General features: G+C 43.9%; 1 protein-coding gene across 1 annotated transcript in view; it reads right to left on the reverse strand.

The window, feature by feature from the left end:
* The window catches only part of gfra1a (gdnf family receptor alpha 1a), a 75,729-nt gene that overhangs the window by 20,415 nt on the left and 35,111 nt on the right, over nt 1-20,203 (reverse strand). The window contains exon 4 of the mRNA XM_068567901.1: nt 936-1,114. Within this exon, the coding sequence (XP_068424002.1) occupies nt 936-1,114 (179 nt within the window). The remainder of the gene's footprint in view (nt 1-935; nt 1,115-20,203) is intronic.

Below are 20,203 nucleotides of genomic sequence, written 5' to 3' on the forward strand. Positions count from 1 at the left end.
ATTTGCCAATCAGAAACTCTTCTTTCCCTTACACTCCCTTTCTGTTGATGTTTTTTTGCTATCGCTACTCATGCTAAGTCAGCATTTCCTGTTTATTTCAAAACAAACTCATCCTGATAATGTGAGAAAATGGAAACTCTTTACTTTAAGTTGGCTGGAGGGTTTTTCAGGTTCAAAGTGTAAGCCTCTTGGTTTAATATAAGGAAAAGCAAGTAAAAAAAACCATAAAAAGTTGAGGTTGAAGCATGCGTTACACATTCTAGTTGACAATTGTTGATAGTCAGGTGGTCACTGCAAATTTAAGCACTTCTTTAAAACAATATTGAGAATATTTATGAATTATTATGTCAAAAATTGGTCTCTCATGCATATTAAACATTGCTTCAGTAGAATAACAACATCAATGCATTCTGATATTAGAGAATCGAATGACACACTCGATGGTAACGAAGCCGTTTGTCGTCCTCGTTTTATCTCCAACACAAAGACGACTTGAAGCTTAAGGCTGATCACACAAAGCTCTCTGCTATGAAGAAAGAAAAATAAAATGAAACACGATCACAACAACATTATCAATGTCATGCATTCTTTGTAGTTTTCTATTGATTCATTCCAGTTAAGTTACTCCAAAAGGGACATGTGACGTCATTTTGCTTTTAATAATACGGGACGGACGGCAAAAACAACTTTTGTGTTTGACGACTGAATCAGTGTCAAAGATCTGCACTGGAAGAGCAAAACCTGCACACAATTGATTATTTATTGTGATTTGTTAAAAACCCTGCCTCACTTAAATACATTTTAAAGCAGGTCCTTCAAAAAGACAGTCAGCTTTCATGAGATATCAGTCGTTTGGAAACCCCTCCCCTCCCAGTGTGTGCGCTTTAGTGTGTTTGTTCTCCTTTTCCATGAGCTTGTGTCATGAGGCGCCTCGCCTTGTCAAAGAACTGCCGCAGGGCCTTGTGGCACTTCCTCTTGTTGCAGACTTCGGCGCTGGAGACGCGGCTGGTGCACGGGCTGATGTAGGCCGAGCGGTACTTCTTGCACGTGTCGTTCAGGTTGCAGGCCTTGGCGGCATTCAGACAGTTGTTCTCTCTGGCAACGGCAGGCTCACCTGGAGAGGAGGAGGAGGAGGAGAGGGGGAGGAGCCACAGGGACAGGGATGAAGAAGAAGAAGAGAAGACAAATTAGAACAAATGTTGAAAATTGAGCAGGACTCATCCAAATAAGGATGCTAATGGCTGCTTTACACAAATTAATACAAATGATAAAGACTTATTAACCTTTTGGAAACCGTGCGCGAAAATCTTAAGTCCCAGCATGCCCCATTTAGACAATCTTTTGGCATAAAATGCGTATTATTTTTCCATTTTTGAACCGAACGATACAGTTTTTTTTGACTGAAACTTCTTCCTAACAGCACAAGACTTTGTTTTATTGTGATTTTTGTTGCAGATTCTGATTCTTTAGGTCCTAATCTTTCCAAAAAGGTGTCTTATTGACGCTCCAGGAGGCTTTTTTGGGGGAATCTGGCTCATATCATGCTGGATGTTCATAGTTACGATCAAAATATCTTTTAAAGTGATTTTTCTTTTTCACAAGATTTTGCTGAATAAATACATACAATAAAGTATTGGAGTATTGGAATTAATTTGGGGTTCCTACGACGGCTCAAACACATGGAAAAAGAAGTCTAGAGACAAAATTGGTACCACAGTTTTCAACGGGTTGATTTGAAATGCAAAAATTAAACACTTTCAGAGTTTAAAGGTTAATTTTCGACCAATGGAAAAAGCAGTTTGAAAGAATAAAAAAATCCCCCTATCTACATTTCATCCACATCTCTTGATAAAATATAATTTGTTCCGTTTTCATAGAGCGTGTTTATTTCATGTGACCCGGGCATGACATTTTTATCGCGTAATAGGATCCAAATTTAGATGATGCGACAACTGAACCATCATCATGGCAACTGAGCAAAACCCTCCACTGAGGAATGTCTTTTATAAAAGCCCTAAAATATTAGCCAATAGGACTGTCGACGTTGTACTTTAGCGGTGCAAAATTGCCTCGCCAAATCTGCAATTAGCCCAATTACTCGCAGTCAATTGAGAGAAACGACTCTGTGGTTCTGAGTCGGGGACAGCTGGCCGCTTGGCGTAGTTTACAATCCAACCTCGAAGCCAAACACTGCTTTATGCGTTTAAGTAAAAAAAAAAAAAGACACATCAACATCAGATCAGATTCACTCTTAAATATATTTCTTTAACTTTCTTCCAGAGAAAGCAAAAACAGTGACGTTCTACACGAGCAGAATACATCTCCAGATCATATCGTCACAAAAATAAAAGCAATTCAACTCTCTGGACCGAGACGTTCACACGACAGCGTAGAGAAATAAAGAAGAAGAACGGCGGCGGCGGCACAATGATGTTTTGTAAAAAAAAAAAAAAACAGCAGATAACTCCGACAACACATTTCTCTGTCTGGAGCTGCGTGTCGGCTGATATGAATGTTGGTTTTTTGAATGTCTATTCTGCATCTGCATCCAAATGGGAGTGTGTGTGTGTGTGTGTCCCTGCATGTGTGTGTGTGTGTTCATGCAAACCAAAAACACAAGACCCCGTTTGCAGTCTCACTTCCTGCTCGGTCTGAATCAAACAGTGGTTCTTGTCTACACAGGCCCCGCTTGCTAACCAGCTGTGTGCGTGTGTGTGTATGTGTGTGTGTGTGTGTGTGTGTGTGTGTGTGTAGAGTTCTTGTAGTCATCAAAGTCTCCGGTGCAGTGCCTTGCTCATCTGTCAGCCTGCACTAATTGCCAGTGTTTTCCTTGATCCGCAATCAATTAACATGCTCATAGCCTTATTCCCCTCCTGCATATATTTGGTGAAAATGTAGCAAAAACAGCATTTTTTTTTCTTCCTCTCTCTCTCTCTCTCTCTCCCTCTCTCTCTCTAACGAGCACCAATTAAAACAGGGGAAGGCCGGCGTGACAAACACACAGAAGCAATGTGTGTGTGTGTGTGTGTGTGTGTGTGACGGCAAATGGTTCTAATAAGATTCAACACATCAAGGGATGGGAGCAGAGGAAAAAAAGGGGGGAGGGGAGGAGGTTAAAAGGGAGACAGTCGAGTATATGAGTTTACGGTCCGGTGATGTTTTAATTGGACAACAGAGAGAGGATGCTGTTTGTGAAAGGAGGAGGAGATCCTCAAGATGAATGCTTTCCCAAACACCTGCAGAGCCGCCGCCGCCGGCTCACTCAATTATCTGCTCCGTTGTCCTCAATCGGTTCCACCTCGCGTTCACCTTTCCCCTCTCTCTTTTCTGTCAGTTCACGGGTTTATTTCACACTGCGCCTCTCGAGCCAACGGCCCGGCTCTTTACGTCAACAGGTTGGAGCAGCCTGTTGAAAATGATGATCTTTTGATTGTATAGAATGACATTTTTAAACTGCTACTTTACCTCCGTTTTGAGGTCTATATCTATAGAGATATGTCAGAGATAGGAAAAAACCAAAAAGGTCTCAAACTTTCACGCTTCTGTTTCAAAATAAAAGCCTTTCTCTGGACGAAATCCGTCCACTCGTACTTAACGCAACGCTTTTATTTTGAAAATTTCCTGCACAGCTGCATGTATTAGTGCAGACTATTACTTGAGGATTCCTGTTATTAACATGATTGCATGACTGAATTATTATAATTTCTTTAAGGCTATATACCATTTAAACAAATACACACATATTTCTCATGATGTTACAATTCTTACTATATTTTAATGTAGGTTTCTTATAAATTTAGGTAGACTTTAGGTAGAAATTGGAACATTATATTCTTTTAAACGTACATATCTTTTGAGGTCGTTATGTGCACTGCGTACATGGCGCCATTGTTCTTCAAAGTTTAGTCGTTGTTGCGCTACGCTCCGCACCTGGACCCGGCGGTCGGAAGCCCGCGTGTCTAATTAATCCACTTGTTGAACAAGCCGCCTGCGTAAAATCATTCACACATTTTGCACTCTCCGCTTCCCTCGTACAAAAAACATAATTCGCCACACTAACGGCTCCGTTGTCTGCCATTTCAGTGACATGATTCACGTGGGAGACGCCGCCGCGGCCCACGAGCGAAAAAGCAAACCGTGAAGATGTATTTTTTGTGGCGTTACAGCATCGACGTCTCATCGTAGCGTTTTGGTTTTCTTCTGCACGGGCTTTTCTCGCCCCTCCATCGCCTCAAAATCATCTCGAAACACCTCCGCTCCCGCTGCATCGCTCCCGCTCTGCGCCGTCAATTTCCTCATCTTTTTTACTTCTTTTTTTTATTTCAGCTGCCTCACACATCGACTTACTGACTCTCATCTGTTTGCTCTCGATGTCCCCCCCCCCCCCCCCCCACCCTCCCCCGGGGCAGCTGGGCGAGGTTTGTGTTTATGTTTTGACTCATAATTTACCTCATTTGAGAGGACTTGATCAATAGAGCATCCATGTTGAGGACCCTTGGGTTATGAAAGCGTTATATTAGAGAGAGAAATTCAGAAACTGGGGCGCAGTTTATCTCCTTTCACTCGGCGTTGATTCCTAAAAACGTGTGCCAAATTGCATCTTAAGGACAGGTTGCTTCTTTATCCTTCAACCGTTACAGGTTTGTTGTGTCTCTTTTGAGAGCAGTTCACTGTCAAGATGAGTGAGTGAGCAACTACTTTAAGGAGCCATCATTCTTTGAGAGACGAAGAGGAAAGACAAGAAGAAAACTCAAAACGCGCAGCTTGAGCTTGTATTGTCGGATTAATGCACGTCAAGCGTTTTGAAGAACCTTTTGAGGTACGCAGCGCCTACATTATAAACCGTCATGCCTTTTTAAAAAAAAAGGCTTTTTTAACCTCTTATCCTTACTCTAAAGTGCAGTTTTTTGATCTTCAAAAGCACCTTAAAGAGACAGTTTGACTTACGAGAGTACGATGAATTAAAAAGTATCTGCCGTAGAGATGTCTGCCTTCTCTCAGATGTGATGCAACTAGACGACGCTCGGCTTATCGTGCTCAACCACCAAAAGAAAATACACATTTGGAAAAACCTTTCGGCGATGTTTCGTTGCACAAATCGTGGCCAGGTGATCCTCCTACGCAGGAACTATTTTGTGTCCAACAAACCACAGCCGCGAGAGGAAAACTTTGATGACGGCACGCTTTTTTTTTTTTACGGCGAACTGTCCCTTTAAGGATTCCTGGACTTCACTTGAAGCCGAACACTCGGACACTCATGCCTTCAGTATATTGTCTAACTCCTCCTGTGCCCCTAGTGTCACCAAATACATCTGCTGAACTCCCCTTGCACTCCTGGCAGATGGTATTGTCTCTCACACACACACACACACACACACACACACACTGCATGCTCTGACAGGGCCCACACAGGGCCGGGGCCATCTGGAGGCCTGGCAGGGGGAACGAGGCCCCCCCCCCCACCCCCTCCAGTGGCTCATGTTTCCGATTCAGTCCCAAATTGATTATCATGTCGCCTGTTTCCTCCGGTCCCGCTGCCCTCCCGCCCCGACCACCCCCTCCCTAATTTCAATTACTGCGGGATGCCACGGGGTCGAATCCTGACCTCACCCGCCTCCGTAACCCCCCCCCCCACCCCCCCGGCCCCCCCACATCGAGTCCCTCTCCTCGCCTTCTCTCCCTTTTCCTGTGTCGTCTCCCCGCTCCTCTTTCATGTCTTTATCCACGCTGTTCGGGGTGTTTTCTAGTCATTACCGCTCTTCCTCTGTCGCCATCATCATTATCCATCTCCAAACTTCCCTCTTGCGGCTCTCACCCATCTCTCATGTTTCTTCCAGTGTCTCTCCTCTCCGCCCCGCTGCCATCTGTCCTTTACTCTTAAGACATTTAATGGACCTTCAGTCGGTTCAAAAACTCCCGTCGACGCCCACGTGGGGCTTTGAATAAACTGTTTAAAGTGCACCTTTTGCTTCGGTTTATCTTCTTTTTAGCTTGCATTTGACCCTTCTAGTCAGATTAGGGTCAAGATGATAATGGGGAGGTCATCGATATGATACCCCATCGAACTGATGGATGCACTGCGGATAAAATCAGGGATCATCCCTCTGGGAACCCACCAACGTCCAAAAAACGGCGGCCCCTTTAAGACCTCGACTGTATATGTTTCCACAGTCGCCTTGCTATTGTTACAACTGTCCTTGTTATAGCTATTTTAAACCCTTCATTCCACTGTCCCAGTTCCTTTTTTTTCTTTCATGCACCAGTCGAACAGAGCACATGAGGTGGAGTGGGTGTGGAGGGACTGGTGAGCACTTGACAGGTGTGTTTTGTTTCCACTACTCGCGGCTCTGCGGCAGCGGAAACAGTAGCGGTAGCACGCTGTGCCGCTGACTATAATTCACAGCCTCTTTGTTTGCTAAGTACAATAAATGTGGAGGGATTTGTCCCGGCGGTGCGGCTGCGGGGGGATTACGTTTAGCATTTCGCTCGCGTTCGTATGCTTCCCGGGGCTTTGCTCCCACACTGCCGCTACGCGGAGAGGAGATATCGCTCGCGGTGCCAAAACAATTAGTGAATCCATCTCTTAGTCCATCAATAGGAAATGATTTGGACCATTTTATCCATTGAATTAATCATTTAAAAAAAGATGTCATCAATCCAAACCATGAGGATTCAGCTTCCTCAAATCGGAGATTTAGCACGCTTATTATTGTTAACTGACTATTTAGAGGATTTTGGGGCCGTTAAAGGATCCACTTGAATTCTGGGAATTGGAGATGTGTATTTTACTAGCTGGAGCATCTGGAAATCTACAAAGACGACATGCTGTATATGTTATTGACGTATGCTAAATCCTTTATAAATATTAAAATATAAGATGCATAATATTTTCAATAATTGTGCTCCTTTTACCCCCCAAAGAGATTTGTTTTTCTCATTTTGAAATGAAATGCTTACTTGTAGATAAAAATTAAATATGCCATTTTTGTCCATATAGCAATATAACACAGTAAATTGTCACCGTATAACTTGATTACATTTGGAAATCAAAGCCCTTACCATTAGTTCACTTATATCTGTGTTTAAATCCATAATACAAATACACTGTAAAAAACATACTGTGAAATTGACAGTTATTAACTGGCTGCCATTGACAAGTAACTAAATGTAAAAACACAGTAAATAACTAGGAGCTAAATCATAATAAATAACTGGCAGCCATTGACAAGTAACTCACTATGAAGAACAAACACAGTAAACAACTAGGAGCTAAATCACAATACATAACTAGCAGCCATTAACAAGTAACTTACTATGAAACAAAAACACAGTAAACAACTAGGAGATAAATCACAGTAAATAACTGGCAGCCATTGACAAGTAACTCACTATGAAGAACAAACACAGTAAACAACTAGGAGCTAAATCACAGTAAATAACTGGCAGCCATTGACAAGTAACTTACTATGAAGAACAAACACACTAAATAACTAGGAGCTAAATCATAATAAATAACTGGCAGCCATTGACAAGTAACTCACTATGAAGCAAAAACACAGTAAACAACTAGGCGCTAAATCACAGTAATTTACTGTAGATTTCACAGCCATTTTTTATAGTGTAGTGTATTGTCTCAGTGTCAGCAATATTGACTGAATATGCTATTTGTCATCCTGCGGGTCCTGATTTGCAAACGTGGCCTTCACTTTTTTTTAAATTTCCCCTTAGAAATTGTATAAATTGTAAACTAAACATCTTTATTATTCATTGTGTAAATTACTTTCCTTCCCACTTTGGAAAAAAATCACAGCGCGGTCAGACTCAACAGGAGAAAATCTCATGTAACAAACGAGGCCTGGGGTCTCTCCTCCCCGTGAATCCGCTCTCCCTGTTGATTATCATTGGTGAGTTACGCTGTCATCCGCTTTAACGGGCTTGCACGCACTAAAGTGCAAGACCGGCAGAAATAGAGAGAACGGGGGAGGGGCCGCGAGGAGGGGAAGTGAAGAGGGCGCTCGACGTCTCTCTGAACTCGCCGCCCCTCCTGTGATTCTCCGTCGGCTTTCCTTCCCTCACTTCCTCTGGCTTTTCTGTGTTGGTTAATAATCTCCCTTCTTCCTCTCAAACGCCATCCCAGTGCAATAAAGCCACTCGGCACTTGGCGCGGCAAAACACCGTAACTTACAGTTCCCAGTAATTGATCCCTGTAGTGCAAGAGTCTCTTTTCTCGTTCTCTTTTCCTTTCCACTCGTCCATATCTCTTCCTTTCCGCAACATCTCCACCAACAATTTCCCTGCGTTGAATTCATATATTTTTATTGGCACACAGCCCAATAAAAAAAAAGAAGAAAGTCCGCCAAAGACAATTATTTCAGTGTCTCCCAATAGCCGGCCTTCAATTTTCGCTCTCTTGACATCACAACCAGTAGCAGTGCTATACTTCTCCCTCCGCCCACCTCACTCCATCCATCCCGTTTCGCTCACATTTCGAGCCAGGTCTCGACTGAGGAGCTTACCTGAATACATCACTCGCTTTCGGTGCCTCATCAGCTCGTCCAATTTCACAGCTGAAATTTCATTTTTGGTCCAAATTGCTCTTCCTCAAACCCTTGATTATGAGCGCTGGAACTGATGGAGGAGTTTGGAATAAAAACCCTGTCGGCAATTCCTGTGTGTTGGCAAAAAGTTTCCCCTCCCCTCAGCTTTATGTGGCCCGACTATCCCAGACCAAACGTATTCCTCCTTTTCGATCCCCTGCGGTCTAGCTTGTAATATCAACAAGCTATGAGCTGCGTGCCTCTCATGGATGAGCGGTTACCTTTAAACACCTCTCGACCGGCAAGTACTGCCCCGCTGGCTGGGATCCCGGCTGAGTTTCTCTCCTGTGATTCCACGACTCAGAAACTGTCAGGTGGGCTTCAAATGTTAATACTAAAATATTGTTGCTCAATGAAGAAGAAAAAAACATGTGATTTTCACTCAATTCCATCGTGTTTTTACAATTCAGAAAAGGCGGCTACAGATGTAGCAATTGCTATAGCGAACAAGCTAGCGCACTAAACTGGGAGGGAACTAACCCGTTTGCAAGCTAACCGCTACTAAAAACCGTGTAACTTTAGAATAAAAAATGTGTAATTTTAGAATAAAAAACATGTAATTTTAGTTTCGCTCAATTTCACGTGTCGTTGTGTTTTTCTTCTTCTTTTTGACAATTCAGAAAAGGCGGCTATAGATGTAGCAATCGCTATAGCAAACAAGCTAACGCACTAAACTGTGAGGGAACTATCCCGTTTGCAAGCTAACCGCTACAAAGCTAGCCCATCCAGCGAGATAAACTTAAAAGCGTAAACTTTATTATGTTAGTCATATTACATATTTTTTACATACATACATTGAAATTTGCTCTCTGCATTTAACACACACAGGCTAGCTGGTTGCTAACAGGCACCCTAGCATGCCAGAGAGCGAGCTAGCAGGCTAACTGGCAAGCACTTTGACATGTGTACTTTTTTAAATTAGATGCTGTGCTGATATACTCTGGAGCGAGCTTCAGAAGAGGAAAAGTAAACTTGTGTTTGAACCAGAAGTAGCTTGCTGTAGCACATTCATCAGACCAAAGCCAAGACAGAGAGGAGGAGGAAGAAGAAGAAAAAAGGGAGGGTAGGGGAATCGCTTTGGCTCTCCACAGTTATGAATCTCCAGTGAGGCCTGTTTCATTACCCGTCTGCCAGTGTGGAGATCAGCCGGTAAGAGCAGGCCCTGTGGGGCTGCAGCAGAAATATATGGCTCTTTAATAATCTCCACAAACACATTCCAGCGCAGTGTTGTACAGTGCACCGCCAGCACACCGCTCTCCCCGGCTGTCCGGAGCCCGGTCCCTGCACACTGCGTCTACACTCCTAAATCAAGGCCTCTGACGCCAAGACTGCAGCAAACACATGGTTTTCTTTTTTTTTTCTTGCACGTATAGAACTCTTACTGTATACAGAGTAGGGGAAAGTCAGCCCAAATAGCATGCACCACCAAAAAATGAATGCGCAAAGTGTTGGGCTTAAACATCACATTCACTTCTTTTGTTTGCCAGTCTGTTTGTCGATGAAGAAAGGGAGGCAAAACCTGTAGCTTCGTAGCTAACGTGACCACAAAAGATTATTTTAACAGTGTGAGCATCGCCAGGTGAGTAAATGGTTGTATGCCCTGTGTAGGAAATCTCCTCTATATGTCGGGGGTTGCGTCCCGCTTTCGCTTTGGGCTATATTCTATCATCAGTGCCACTTCAGTTCAGTCGCGAGCAGCCCAATGAATAAAATTCGGGTCGATACTGAAGGACGAGAGTGTCACTCGAGCAGCCGATGGAGAGAAAAGAGAGACCGTTACCGGTGTGTCTGAATGAATAGATCAGGGGGATTACCAGCAGTCAGATGTGACAAACAAACAGACAGCACACTCCTTTTAATCTCACGGCCTGACAGAACTTTGTTAACCCGAAATGAGAAACGGGCAATAATTTATGGGCCCGTCGCAGAAGATCCAGACGGATACAGGACGAGTCCAAAATGGATAATGAACTCAAAGGAGATAAATAAATACACTGAAATACAAAGCGGCTGGATGGTTCTCGAGATAACCAGACCTGCTCTGTAGGCATGTACGATTTGATTAGTCAAGAATAAAAGTCCTGAATGATGTTATATAAATATAATAACACAATGCAGGGTCTGAGCTTTCTTAAATAAACCAGAAACACAGACTTTGTAATAAAAGCACGCCACCCTCAGGAGCCGGATCCGTTGCCCAGAGTACTTCGACGAGTTGCATGTGTTTTCTTTTATTCACTTGACAGCTGTCAATCATCTCGCCAAGCTTGTGTCACCCTTCATATGCTGACAGGACTTGATTACGGCTCGCAGGATCGAAGCGGAGACGCGAAGATGAGACCGAACTCCTCTCTGGGATATCTTTCTATTTGTAGAGAAACCTTCTCCTCTATGTATCTAAATTAAAGCGATATAACTGGTGGTCACAAGAAGTGCAATGAATGACATAATATGTCGTAATAATATTTCGTACTACAATCATTTCTTGGATTAAACAGCAATGTCTCTTTCCGGAAACACTGCACCAGTTATGTTGGATACTACCAAATTTGTTTACACTGAACTAAATTGTGTAAACTGTTCACGGTGAGCTCTCTAGATCCTCCAAAGTAACCAGATAACATTTTCCACTTAAAACACCAGTTAATAGAAAGACTAATGCTGTGAAACGGTCGTGGTTGACCAGGTAACGCAGGTTTAGGCAACAAAACCACTCGGTAAACGAGTTACGATCAAAAATAAGCACGCTAGTAGCATACCGTTAGCTAGAGATAGCCGTTGTGAGACGGCAATCGCCTCGACGGAGATTTCCCGCCCTTCTCAATACACCAGATCCAGATGCCCCTGGCTCCCAGTTCCTCCAAACCACTGCATCCCCAACAGCCACCCTCATATCTGGCCAATCTCCCTTGGCGCCCATTTCGTTCAGTTTAATATATCCAGCTATACTCCATACTTCCCGTCTCCCAGCGTCTCTAATGGCCGGTCCTTGCTCCCCAGCCTCTGATACCTTCCCAGCCCCTTCCGCCTTCTCCCGTACCCAACCTGTGGTCCCTCCGCGAACATCAAACAGTCCGCGGCGGAGATGAATGTGGACATCTAACAACTGGATGGCCATGTTTACTCCTGTGCCGGTACAAGCCGCGGCACAAGCACACACGGCGCATAATTGTATTCAGCGGCTCACCCCCCCCCGAGTCCGTCAGATTGATTTACGACAGCGGCAGCCATGTGCCAATGAATTTGTAACGCAGCCGGGAGCAGAGTGGATCTGGGGAGGGGAGTTACTGCGGGTCCATAATTAGTCCTGCCGGTGCCCTTTCAGGTGTGTATGTATGTGTGAGAGAGCGATGAAGACCGAGAGACAGATGGAGGAAGAAACAACCAATAGGAAGGACAGAAAGGGGGACATAGTTCCCAATAAACTGCCGATAGTAGAGGCAGAAAAGGAGACATTGTTCCCAATAAACAGTTAATCGTTGACGCCGTCAGCACTTTAGCTGACCACGGCAAAAACAAAAGAAGAAAGAGGAAGAGAGGCCGATTTCTTTTTCATTCCGTCGGAAAAGCTCATCAATAAAAACATCAGCACATTCTCCATCAATCCGGATCATGCCCTCTCAGTTTGAGAGCGCCGCGGCCTCGCCTCCATCAGCCATCTTTCTTCTTCTCTGAACCACTAAAAAACGGAGTGGAATCTGTGGAGCTTTTCCATTATGACAGGAGGAGGTGATGGCTGCTGAAAGCAATCTGGCAGCTCGGGGGCTTTCTGATCAATACTGAGGGACGACAGACGCAGTCAGCCAACGTCCAACTCCAGCGCGCGAGAGAGAGAGAGAAAGAGAGAGACTGTCACTGTCGAGTCTTAATAAATAGATCAGCGGGATTACCAGCAGTCAGTTCTGACAACTAACAAGAGACAGAACTTTCTTAAATCTGAATGAGACAGGTAATAATTTATGGATCCGCCTCCGAGTATCCGAAACGAATATTTGATTAGGAGATAAAAGTTACTTGAGTGACAGGACAGGTGAGAGATTATCGAGCAAACCAGAGGACTTTGGGTCTCGTAGTTCATCAAATATTTGAACACCGAATCCCTCAGAGCTTCACAAGGTACTACCTTTAAATACTGATGAAGAAAATGCAGTATCAATGATTTTTTTAGTGTGCAACCACAAAACTATACATGCTTTTTAAAATAAAATAAAAGCAGAGGCGCCCTCAGGAGCCTTATCTGTTGTCCAGAGTAGTTTGACAAGTTTCATGTGGATGTTGTTTTTTTTTCACTTGCCAGCTGTCAATCATCTCCCGTCCCTCCCCTTGGCTTCTGTCACTCTGCGTAGGCGGACAAGCCGGGTGGAAAAGGAGACGTTGGAGCGGAGACGCATCGCTATTTTTGAACACATGATTACGATCAGAAATAAGTACGCTAATAGCAAACCGTTAGCTAGAAGTAGCATTCTGTTAGTGGCATACCATTAGCTAGAAGTTGGATACCATTAGTAGCATACCATTAGCTAGAAGTAGCATACCGTTAGCTAGAAGTAGGATACTGTTAGTAGCATACCGTTAGCTAGAAGTGGGATACTGTTAGTAGCATAGCGTTAGCTAGAAGTAGGATACTGTTAGTAGCATACCGTTAGCTAGAAGTAGGATACTGTTAGTAGCATATCGTTAGCTAGAAGTAGGATACTGTTAGTAGCATACCGTTAGCTAGAAGTAGGATACTGTTAGTAGCATACCGTTAGCTAGAAGTAGGATACTGTTAGTAACATACCGTTAGCTAGAAGTAGGATACTGTTAGTAGCATACCGTTAGCTAGAAGTAGGATACTGTTAGTAGCATACTAACAGTATATAAATTATATATATTTATATATATATATATATATATATATATATATATATATATATATAAACACATATATATATATATATAATCATATAATGTAGTTGTCTAAACAAAAATTGTCTGACGCCGTTGGATCCATTTTTCCTTCAGAGCTGACGGATTGACGATCAAGCGACGGAAAAGATTCCCGGCCATATATTATATATCATGATACAAATGTACAGTATATCATAATTGAGGCCGTTTTATGGATTCACTCCTGGTTATGGATGAATCCGCTCGGGCCGGGGATGTTGGCTTTTTGATAACCGGGCTACAATCCCTGACAAATCAAGGTACTTCCTCACATAAATGAAAGGGGGGGGGGGGGGGATCCAATATTCTCCTATAACGGAGTCAGGCTCATTGATCTGCGAAGATATGAACCCTGCGAAAGGGTTTTCCTACTTAAATCAAGACTAGGCATGAGGCACTGCAGGATCTTGAGCACCACAATAATCCCCCTCCCACACCCCTACACACACACACCCCAAAAAAATAAATAAAAACATTCCAGATCCCGTCTCATTAGATGAACGAGCTGCCGACGGAGCCGCACGCTTGTGCAAGCGGCGCTCCCGGGAACGCGGCGGCGGCGGCGGCGGCGTCTTCACAGAGCGCACAGAGGGGCATCTATCACACTCCGTCGTGATGTATGGACCAATACAAATAATAAAAAAATGGGCAAAATGCAAATTTCGGTGTGTCTCTACGAGTCCGGGAGTGTCATTGCTTCGTACACGTCGCCGTCACCGCATCTGAACGGCACACATCAAAACCCCCACGATACGTCTCGGGTGTTTTCGAGTCTCTTATCGCGTACACATGCATTAGTGTACTCTTGCAAGTTTATGTTTTGAGAAGAAAACAACTCGCCCTCCCTCGTCGCCCCCCTTTGCCCTCCCCCCATCCTCTATAATTGGCTGTTGTCAGACTCCGCTCTCTCTCCTCCACTACGGGCTTTTGGCGGAGATGCAGGGCGCTTTTTTTTTTGATGGATGATGTTCATTTTCTAAGCTGTGTCTCGGACACTTTAGCTGCATACGAGCCACTTCTTTTGGGCTACATGTTTTTAATTTAACATCCAAGGCATGTCAAAGTTTGGCTGGAAGATGGATGAGAGAACTCCTCTGCACCTCTGCTGGGCAGGTTGGGAGACGAGGGAGACGCGGTGGGAGGGTAAAGGGAGGGGAGGATAGCAGGACGGAGGGTGCATGAAAGCGGCCTTATATGGAAGGAGAGGGATGCGAAGTGCGCGACGCAGACACCGTCCAGACCGCTGACAAAAAAGCGTCTGAGATGAGAGGAAAGGAGGGACAAAGAAAGAAAAAGAGGAAGGCCGAGCGCACGAGGGGAGAGCGGCGAGGAATTGAAACGGAGAGACAAAAGCAAAAAGTGTAGCGTACCGGGGGAAAGAAAGGCGACGTGGAAGATGGCAGAACAATGTGAGCGTATAGGTGGAAACAAAGAGGGAGAGAGGAAGAGGACGAGGAAGAGCCACTATCTGTCTCTCACAGTTGGTCTGAGGCCTTTTAAACCGACGGTCAAAAGCGTTGTTTTAAAAACGAGTGGAAGAAGTTTGAATCTTCGTTGGAAGGGGAAAGGAAGAGCGAGCAGGTGATGCATGACCATTTCATTGGCTGAGCAACACCGTAGTGAAGTCCATGATACTGGTAGATAAGGCGTGGTGGTGGAAGGGGATCGGGTTTCTTTTTGCATCAACAACAACAAAAATATTCTGGTGCAGGAGCTGCAAAATAGCTGTGATTGAGATCTGAGCTTAAAAGATTGCTCAACTTCTTGATTCGTACAGACCAATTGATGGAAATTGGTAATCAATTGTGTCATTGTGTAAATTAAATACCCTTTTCCGGTTGTTTTTGGACAGGTGGTCAGGCAGGAAAAGCCTCAAATGTCATACTTTTTGTGCTTATCATTGACTTCTTTTGGACTCTGACTGATTCGGCCTCGTTTTCCTCACGTTCTTCTTCTTCTTCTTCTTCTTCTTCTTCTTCTTCTTCTGTCAAACTCAATAAAGGAATCATAGCACCAACAGCAGACAGAGGCCTAATGTCCCCCCACCAGCCCCTCCCCTATCGTACGGGCAGCGATTATCTGCGCCAGTGATGTCAGTAAAAAAAAAAGCTCTCCGCGACGCTGGCTCTAGTGGTTGGGAAATGAGGGGGTTGGGTGATGAGGTCATGATTAAATGAGATTAGTTAATGATTAGTTAATGACTCGACAGGCACCCCCAGGCTCATTTACTGACCAATGACTTCCCCCTGCGTGCTCATCATTTGGCAACACGAGAACAACGGGTCAGTGTCCTCAGACGTGGTCTAATTACATCGTCTCTGGCCGCTGTCTCCCAAAAGCACCCCAAAACACACCCACGAAAAGATAAAGAAACAATCGAGCGTGTTGTATAAACGTGTGTTACGTTGGGTCAAACCACTTTTTTTCGCATATTTAAGCTAACGTCGAGCTCCCGCGACCTTCCGAGTTTTACTTTGGGTCTCGCCACAGCTCTCCGAGTTTGTGTTTCCACGTTTCAATAACTTCATCCTGCTGAACCTCGCCAATGAAATAAAAACACACAGAAAGCACTCAGAGGGAATAAACAGCGCCTTGGCCGTCCATTTGGCCTCGCTGCGGGCGGCTGAAACACCGAGCCGCCGGGTGTTTTATACGGCAACCCGCTGAGTGAATCAGGATCCTCGGAGATACCTTTTTTTTTTTCCTCCATCCATCGCAACAAGGTGAGAGTGAGATTGACAGACAGTGAAGGAGAGAGACGCTTTCAAAGACGCGTGCAATGTGCGTTGCTCTTTACTCAGGATAGTTATTTGGCCTTTTCTAAATTGCTGCGGGGCGTCTAGACGTCTGGAAATGTTATTCTTACCTTACCTTTTAACCCATTTCGCTATCTTCTATGTTCAAGTCCACCCTGACTTCCAAAAGTCAACTTTTTGGACTGTTTTTTAGTTGTGTTTTGGCAACTGGATGCATTTATAAAAACACCATGTGCAGAGTGCATCACCATTGCCATGCAAAAGGGGGCTGGCCTGACCGTCGGGGAGACATTTTGGATTCGGGGGTTTCGCGCTGTAGACTTGTGTATCGAGCCACCGGCGCCCGATGACCCGCTTCACCTCCAGTGAGATAAACAGATGCATTGAGACGCTGGAGATCCAGGTCATTGTCCACAGCTCGTTCTCTTTGATGCTCACTTTTCCTCCCCAAACAGCTGCTACAAAGCTCCGCTAATTAGGTGACGGTCCTACGTATTTTTCACAATAAAAGTTTTCTGTATTAAAAAAAAAAGTTATTTAAAAGCTTTTGTTTAGAAGAAACATAATCTGTAAATGTTGGGTTTTAACTAAATGAACACGGTTAAACGGCACGACCGCATGATGAAGGTCACATTGAAAAAGGGGCCGAGACTCCTCCTCTTTTTTTGAGTGACAGCAAAGGGGCGGTTCATCCTCTTTTGCTAAATCCAGTGTTTGTCATTCAAATGCATGTTTTCTTTGTGCTTGAAATGGGATACAGAGGTGTGTGTGTGTGTGTGTGTGTGTGTGTGTCTGTGTGTAAGTGTGTGTGTGTTGATGACTGCACATGTTTGCCCACATGTATACGAGTGCAGTCACATAAATGTGCAGCTGTACCTGATATGTCTGTGTATTTGTGTGTGTGTGTACCTGATATGTCTGTGTGTGTGTGTGTGTGTGTGTGTGTGTGAGAGTGTGTGTGTGTTGTCCAGATGCCTGTGGTTTATGGATATTCATTACAGAACCATTACAGCAGAGGTTACACAGGACGGCAGAGAGGTTTTATCTGCTAATGCATTGAACACAATTTCTTACACACACACACACACACACACACACACACACACACACACACACGTCCATATCTCTTGACATCTCAGGAATGAAATCATTCATCATCCTGCGTGGCAGATCGAACGTACAGCGGCGGCGGCAGCGGCGGCGTCTTCGTCGTCGTGAGACGATGAGAAAACAAATCACCTGGACACATTCCCGTCTTGCGCTTCCCGCACAATCGAATCACTGGAAGCCGCCGCGGCGCACGCCGGCCTCCGAGGCGAGCCGTTAGCAAAGAGGGCTCGCTTGTAATTGAGCTTTATTAAAAAGGGAGCGTGTCGGCGTGACATTTCTCCCCCCCGACGCCGGATCCATCACCACATTCCTCGCCCGATCAATAGCATCGCGGCGGCGTCAAGTTGTGTGTTTTTAAAAAAGGTCCAGCTTTCGATCATCGGACGCTAACATGAAGAAATACCACGGCTAAAATGAAAAGGGAAATTGTAGAAATAAGTGGAAACGGGCATTATTATTTCAAGCCGACGCTCCTCTGGGGAGCAGGAACAGTTTGTAGCACAGTTCAAACTGTGCCAGGGAATGAATAATGAACGAGTTTGTGTCTTAAATGCTCTTCCAGAAGTCCTGTAAGTGCCACAGATAAACCCCCTAAAAAAAACTAAATAAAACAACATGGATGTGAGTGAAAGCCCAAACAAGCACAGCGCATTAATTATGAGGACGGAGACACAGTTTCTTGAAAAGTAGGTCCTTCAAATAGAAGATAATCATTTGAGGTTTAACATTCTTGCCGTGAGACGGAGGAAAGAAGGAAAAAGACAGAAAAGGCTGAAAGATTCATTGAAGTATTCAATGATATGTTTTTTTCCGTGACACACAGATTAATACTTAATAAAATACTTCTGAACCCTGCGGCCGAGTTGTTGAAAGAACAATGAAGTTTATAGCGACAGAAAGTTTGAAGAACTTCACCAAAAGCGCTGGAAGCGCTCTGGATGCTCTGGATGCTCTGGATCTTACTGACTGATTCTCTGCTTGGATGGATTGTTTTTACTGTTTTCAGTTGTTTTTTTTCAGCATTTATTTTCTGCAATATAAAGAGAAGTACGTATAAATACGAGCGACAATTGGATTACGTTGATGAATCAATAAAAAATTACAAAATACGTACAGATATAAGTCAGTTTTTTTCACTAGAAATGTATCTTTGCTGGCGAATCTTTTTTATATTTGTGGTGAAATACTTTTAACAGGGTTCAAACACATCCTGACCAATGCGTTTGAAGACTTTAAACCAAATTTTCTAACTTTTAACCAAATTTTCAGGACTTTGAACCAAATTTTTTTTAACTTTTAACCAAATCTCATGACTTTAAATGACATTTTCATGACTTTAAACCACATTTTTATGGTATTTCACCAAATCTTTATGACTTTGAACCACATTTTCAAGGCGTTTTACAAAATTTTCATGACTTTTAACCAAATTTTCATGACTTTAAACCACATTTTCATGACTTTAAATCACATTTTCATGACTTTAAACCACATTTTCATGACTTTAAATCACATTTTCATGACTTTAAACCACATTTTCATCGCGTTTCACAACATTTTTCTGACTTTTAACCAAATTTGCTTGACTTTAAATCAAATTTCCATGACTTTTCCATGAATTTATACCAAATTTACATGAACAAACATTGTGTGAAATCTGTGTGTAAACAGAAAAGAGTGCTAAAATAGTATTTAAACTAACAATAAGGATTCAAAGCACACAGTAAACCTTAAAGGACACAAATGAATGACAGACAACAGTTGGATGCCAGTATGAATGCTTGCTTATATTTTGAGCCTCTTTCTTAGAAGAAGAAGAAGAAGAAGAAGAAGAAGAAGAAGAAGAAGAAGAGTGTGCACAAGAGAGGCCTCTTCACTGGGGTTTTTCCATATATAAGATATTTTCAAAATGTCCGCCACTGATGTGCATTTAAGTCTTTCCAACATCTCTGTCGTTGGCGGTTAACAAACCCGTCCGGCGCCCGCGGCGTCGTGGGCGCTCATAGACGCCCGCAGCGTCCTGATTACCTGCCCGCGAGAATCCCTCGCTCCACAAATCTTGACCGAGGCCGAGGCCGCAGATTAGTATTCATCGACGGACACCGTTACCCGGGGAGTCGATCGCCGCGGCGCGCGCTAATCAGGACCATCGGGAAAAAAAGAGCGCCGGCGACTGTTAACCCGTTAAAAACTGTGAAACCAACAAAAAAGCACTTTTAAAAGATAATTTGATGGTAACTATGAACATCCAGCGTGATATGAGCCAGATTCCCCTAAAAATGCCTCCTGGAGCGTCAATAAGACACCTTTTGGGAAAGATTCGGACCTAAAGAATCAGAATCTGCAACAAAAATCACAATAAAACAAAGTCTTGGTCTGTTAGGAAGGAGTTTCAGTCAAAAAACTGTGTCGTTTGGTTCAAAAATGGAAAAATATTACGTATTTTATGCCAAAAGATTGTCTGAATGGGGCTTGCTGGGACTTAAAATGGGTGCGTGAGGGTGCTAATCCAGCCTTTTTCGTCAACCTAAGCCCCTCTGTCAGTTTGTCTCTCTGGATCCGTGGGCCCGATTCCCTCCCATTTCCAGAGCCTGTACGAGTGCTGAGGCTGTATTAATCAGGGACACATGGAGCCATTCCAGAGGCTCCGGGCCTATTACTGAAACAATTAATAATTGATCGAGTTAGAAAGACATCGGCTCACACACACACACACACACACACAGACACACACACACAAGCTTGTGCGCACACAGATAAACCGACTCGTTCGAAGCCAACCAAACAAACACACACCGATGCCGACGTAGG

Source organism: Clinocottus analis, unplaced genomic scaffold (assembly GCF_023055335.1).
Source record: "Clinocottus analis isolate CAN_PGR_092001 unplaced genomic scaffold, fCliAna1.0.p SCAF_8, whole genome shotgun sequence".
Taxonomy (NCBI): domain Eukaryota; kingdom Metazoa; phylum Chordata; class Actinopteri; order Perciformes; family Cottidae; genus Clinocottus; species Clinocottus analis.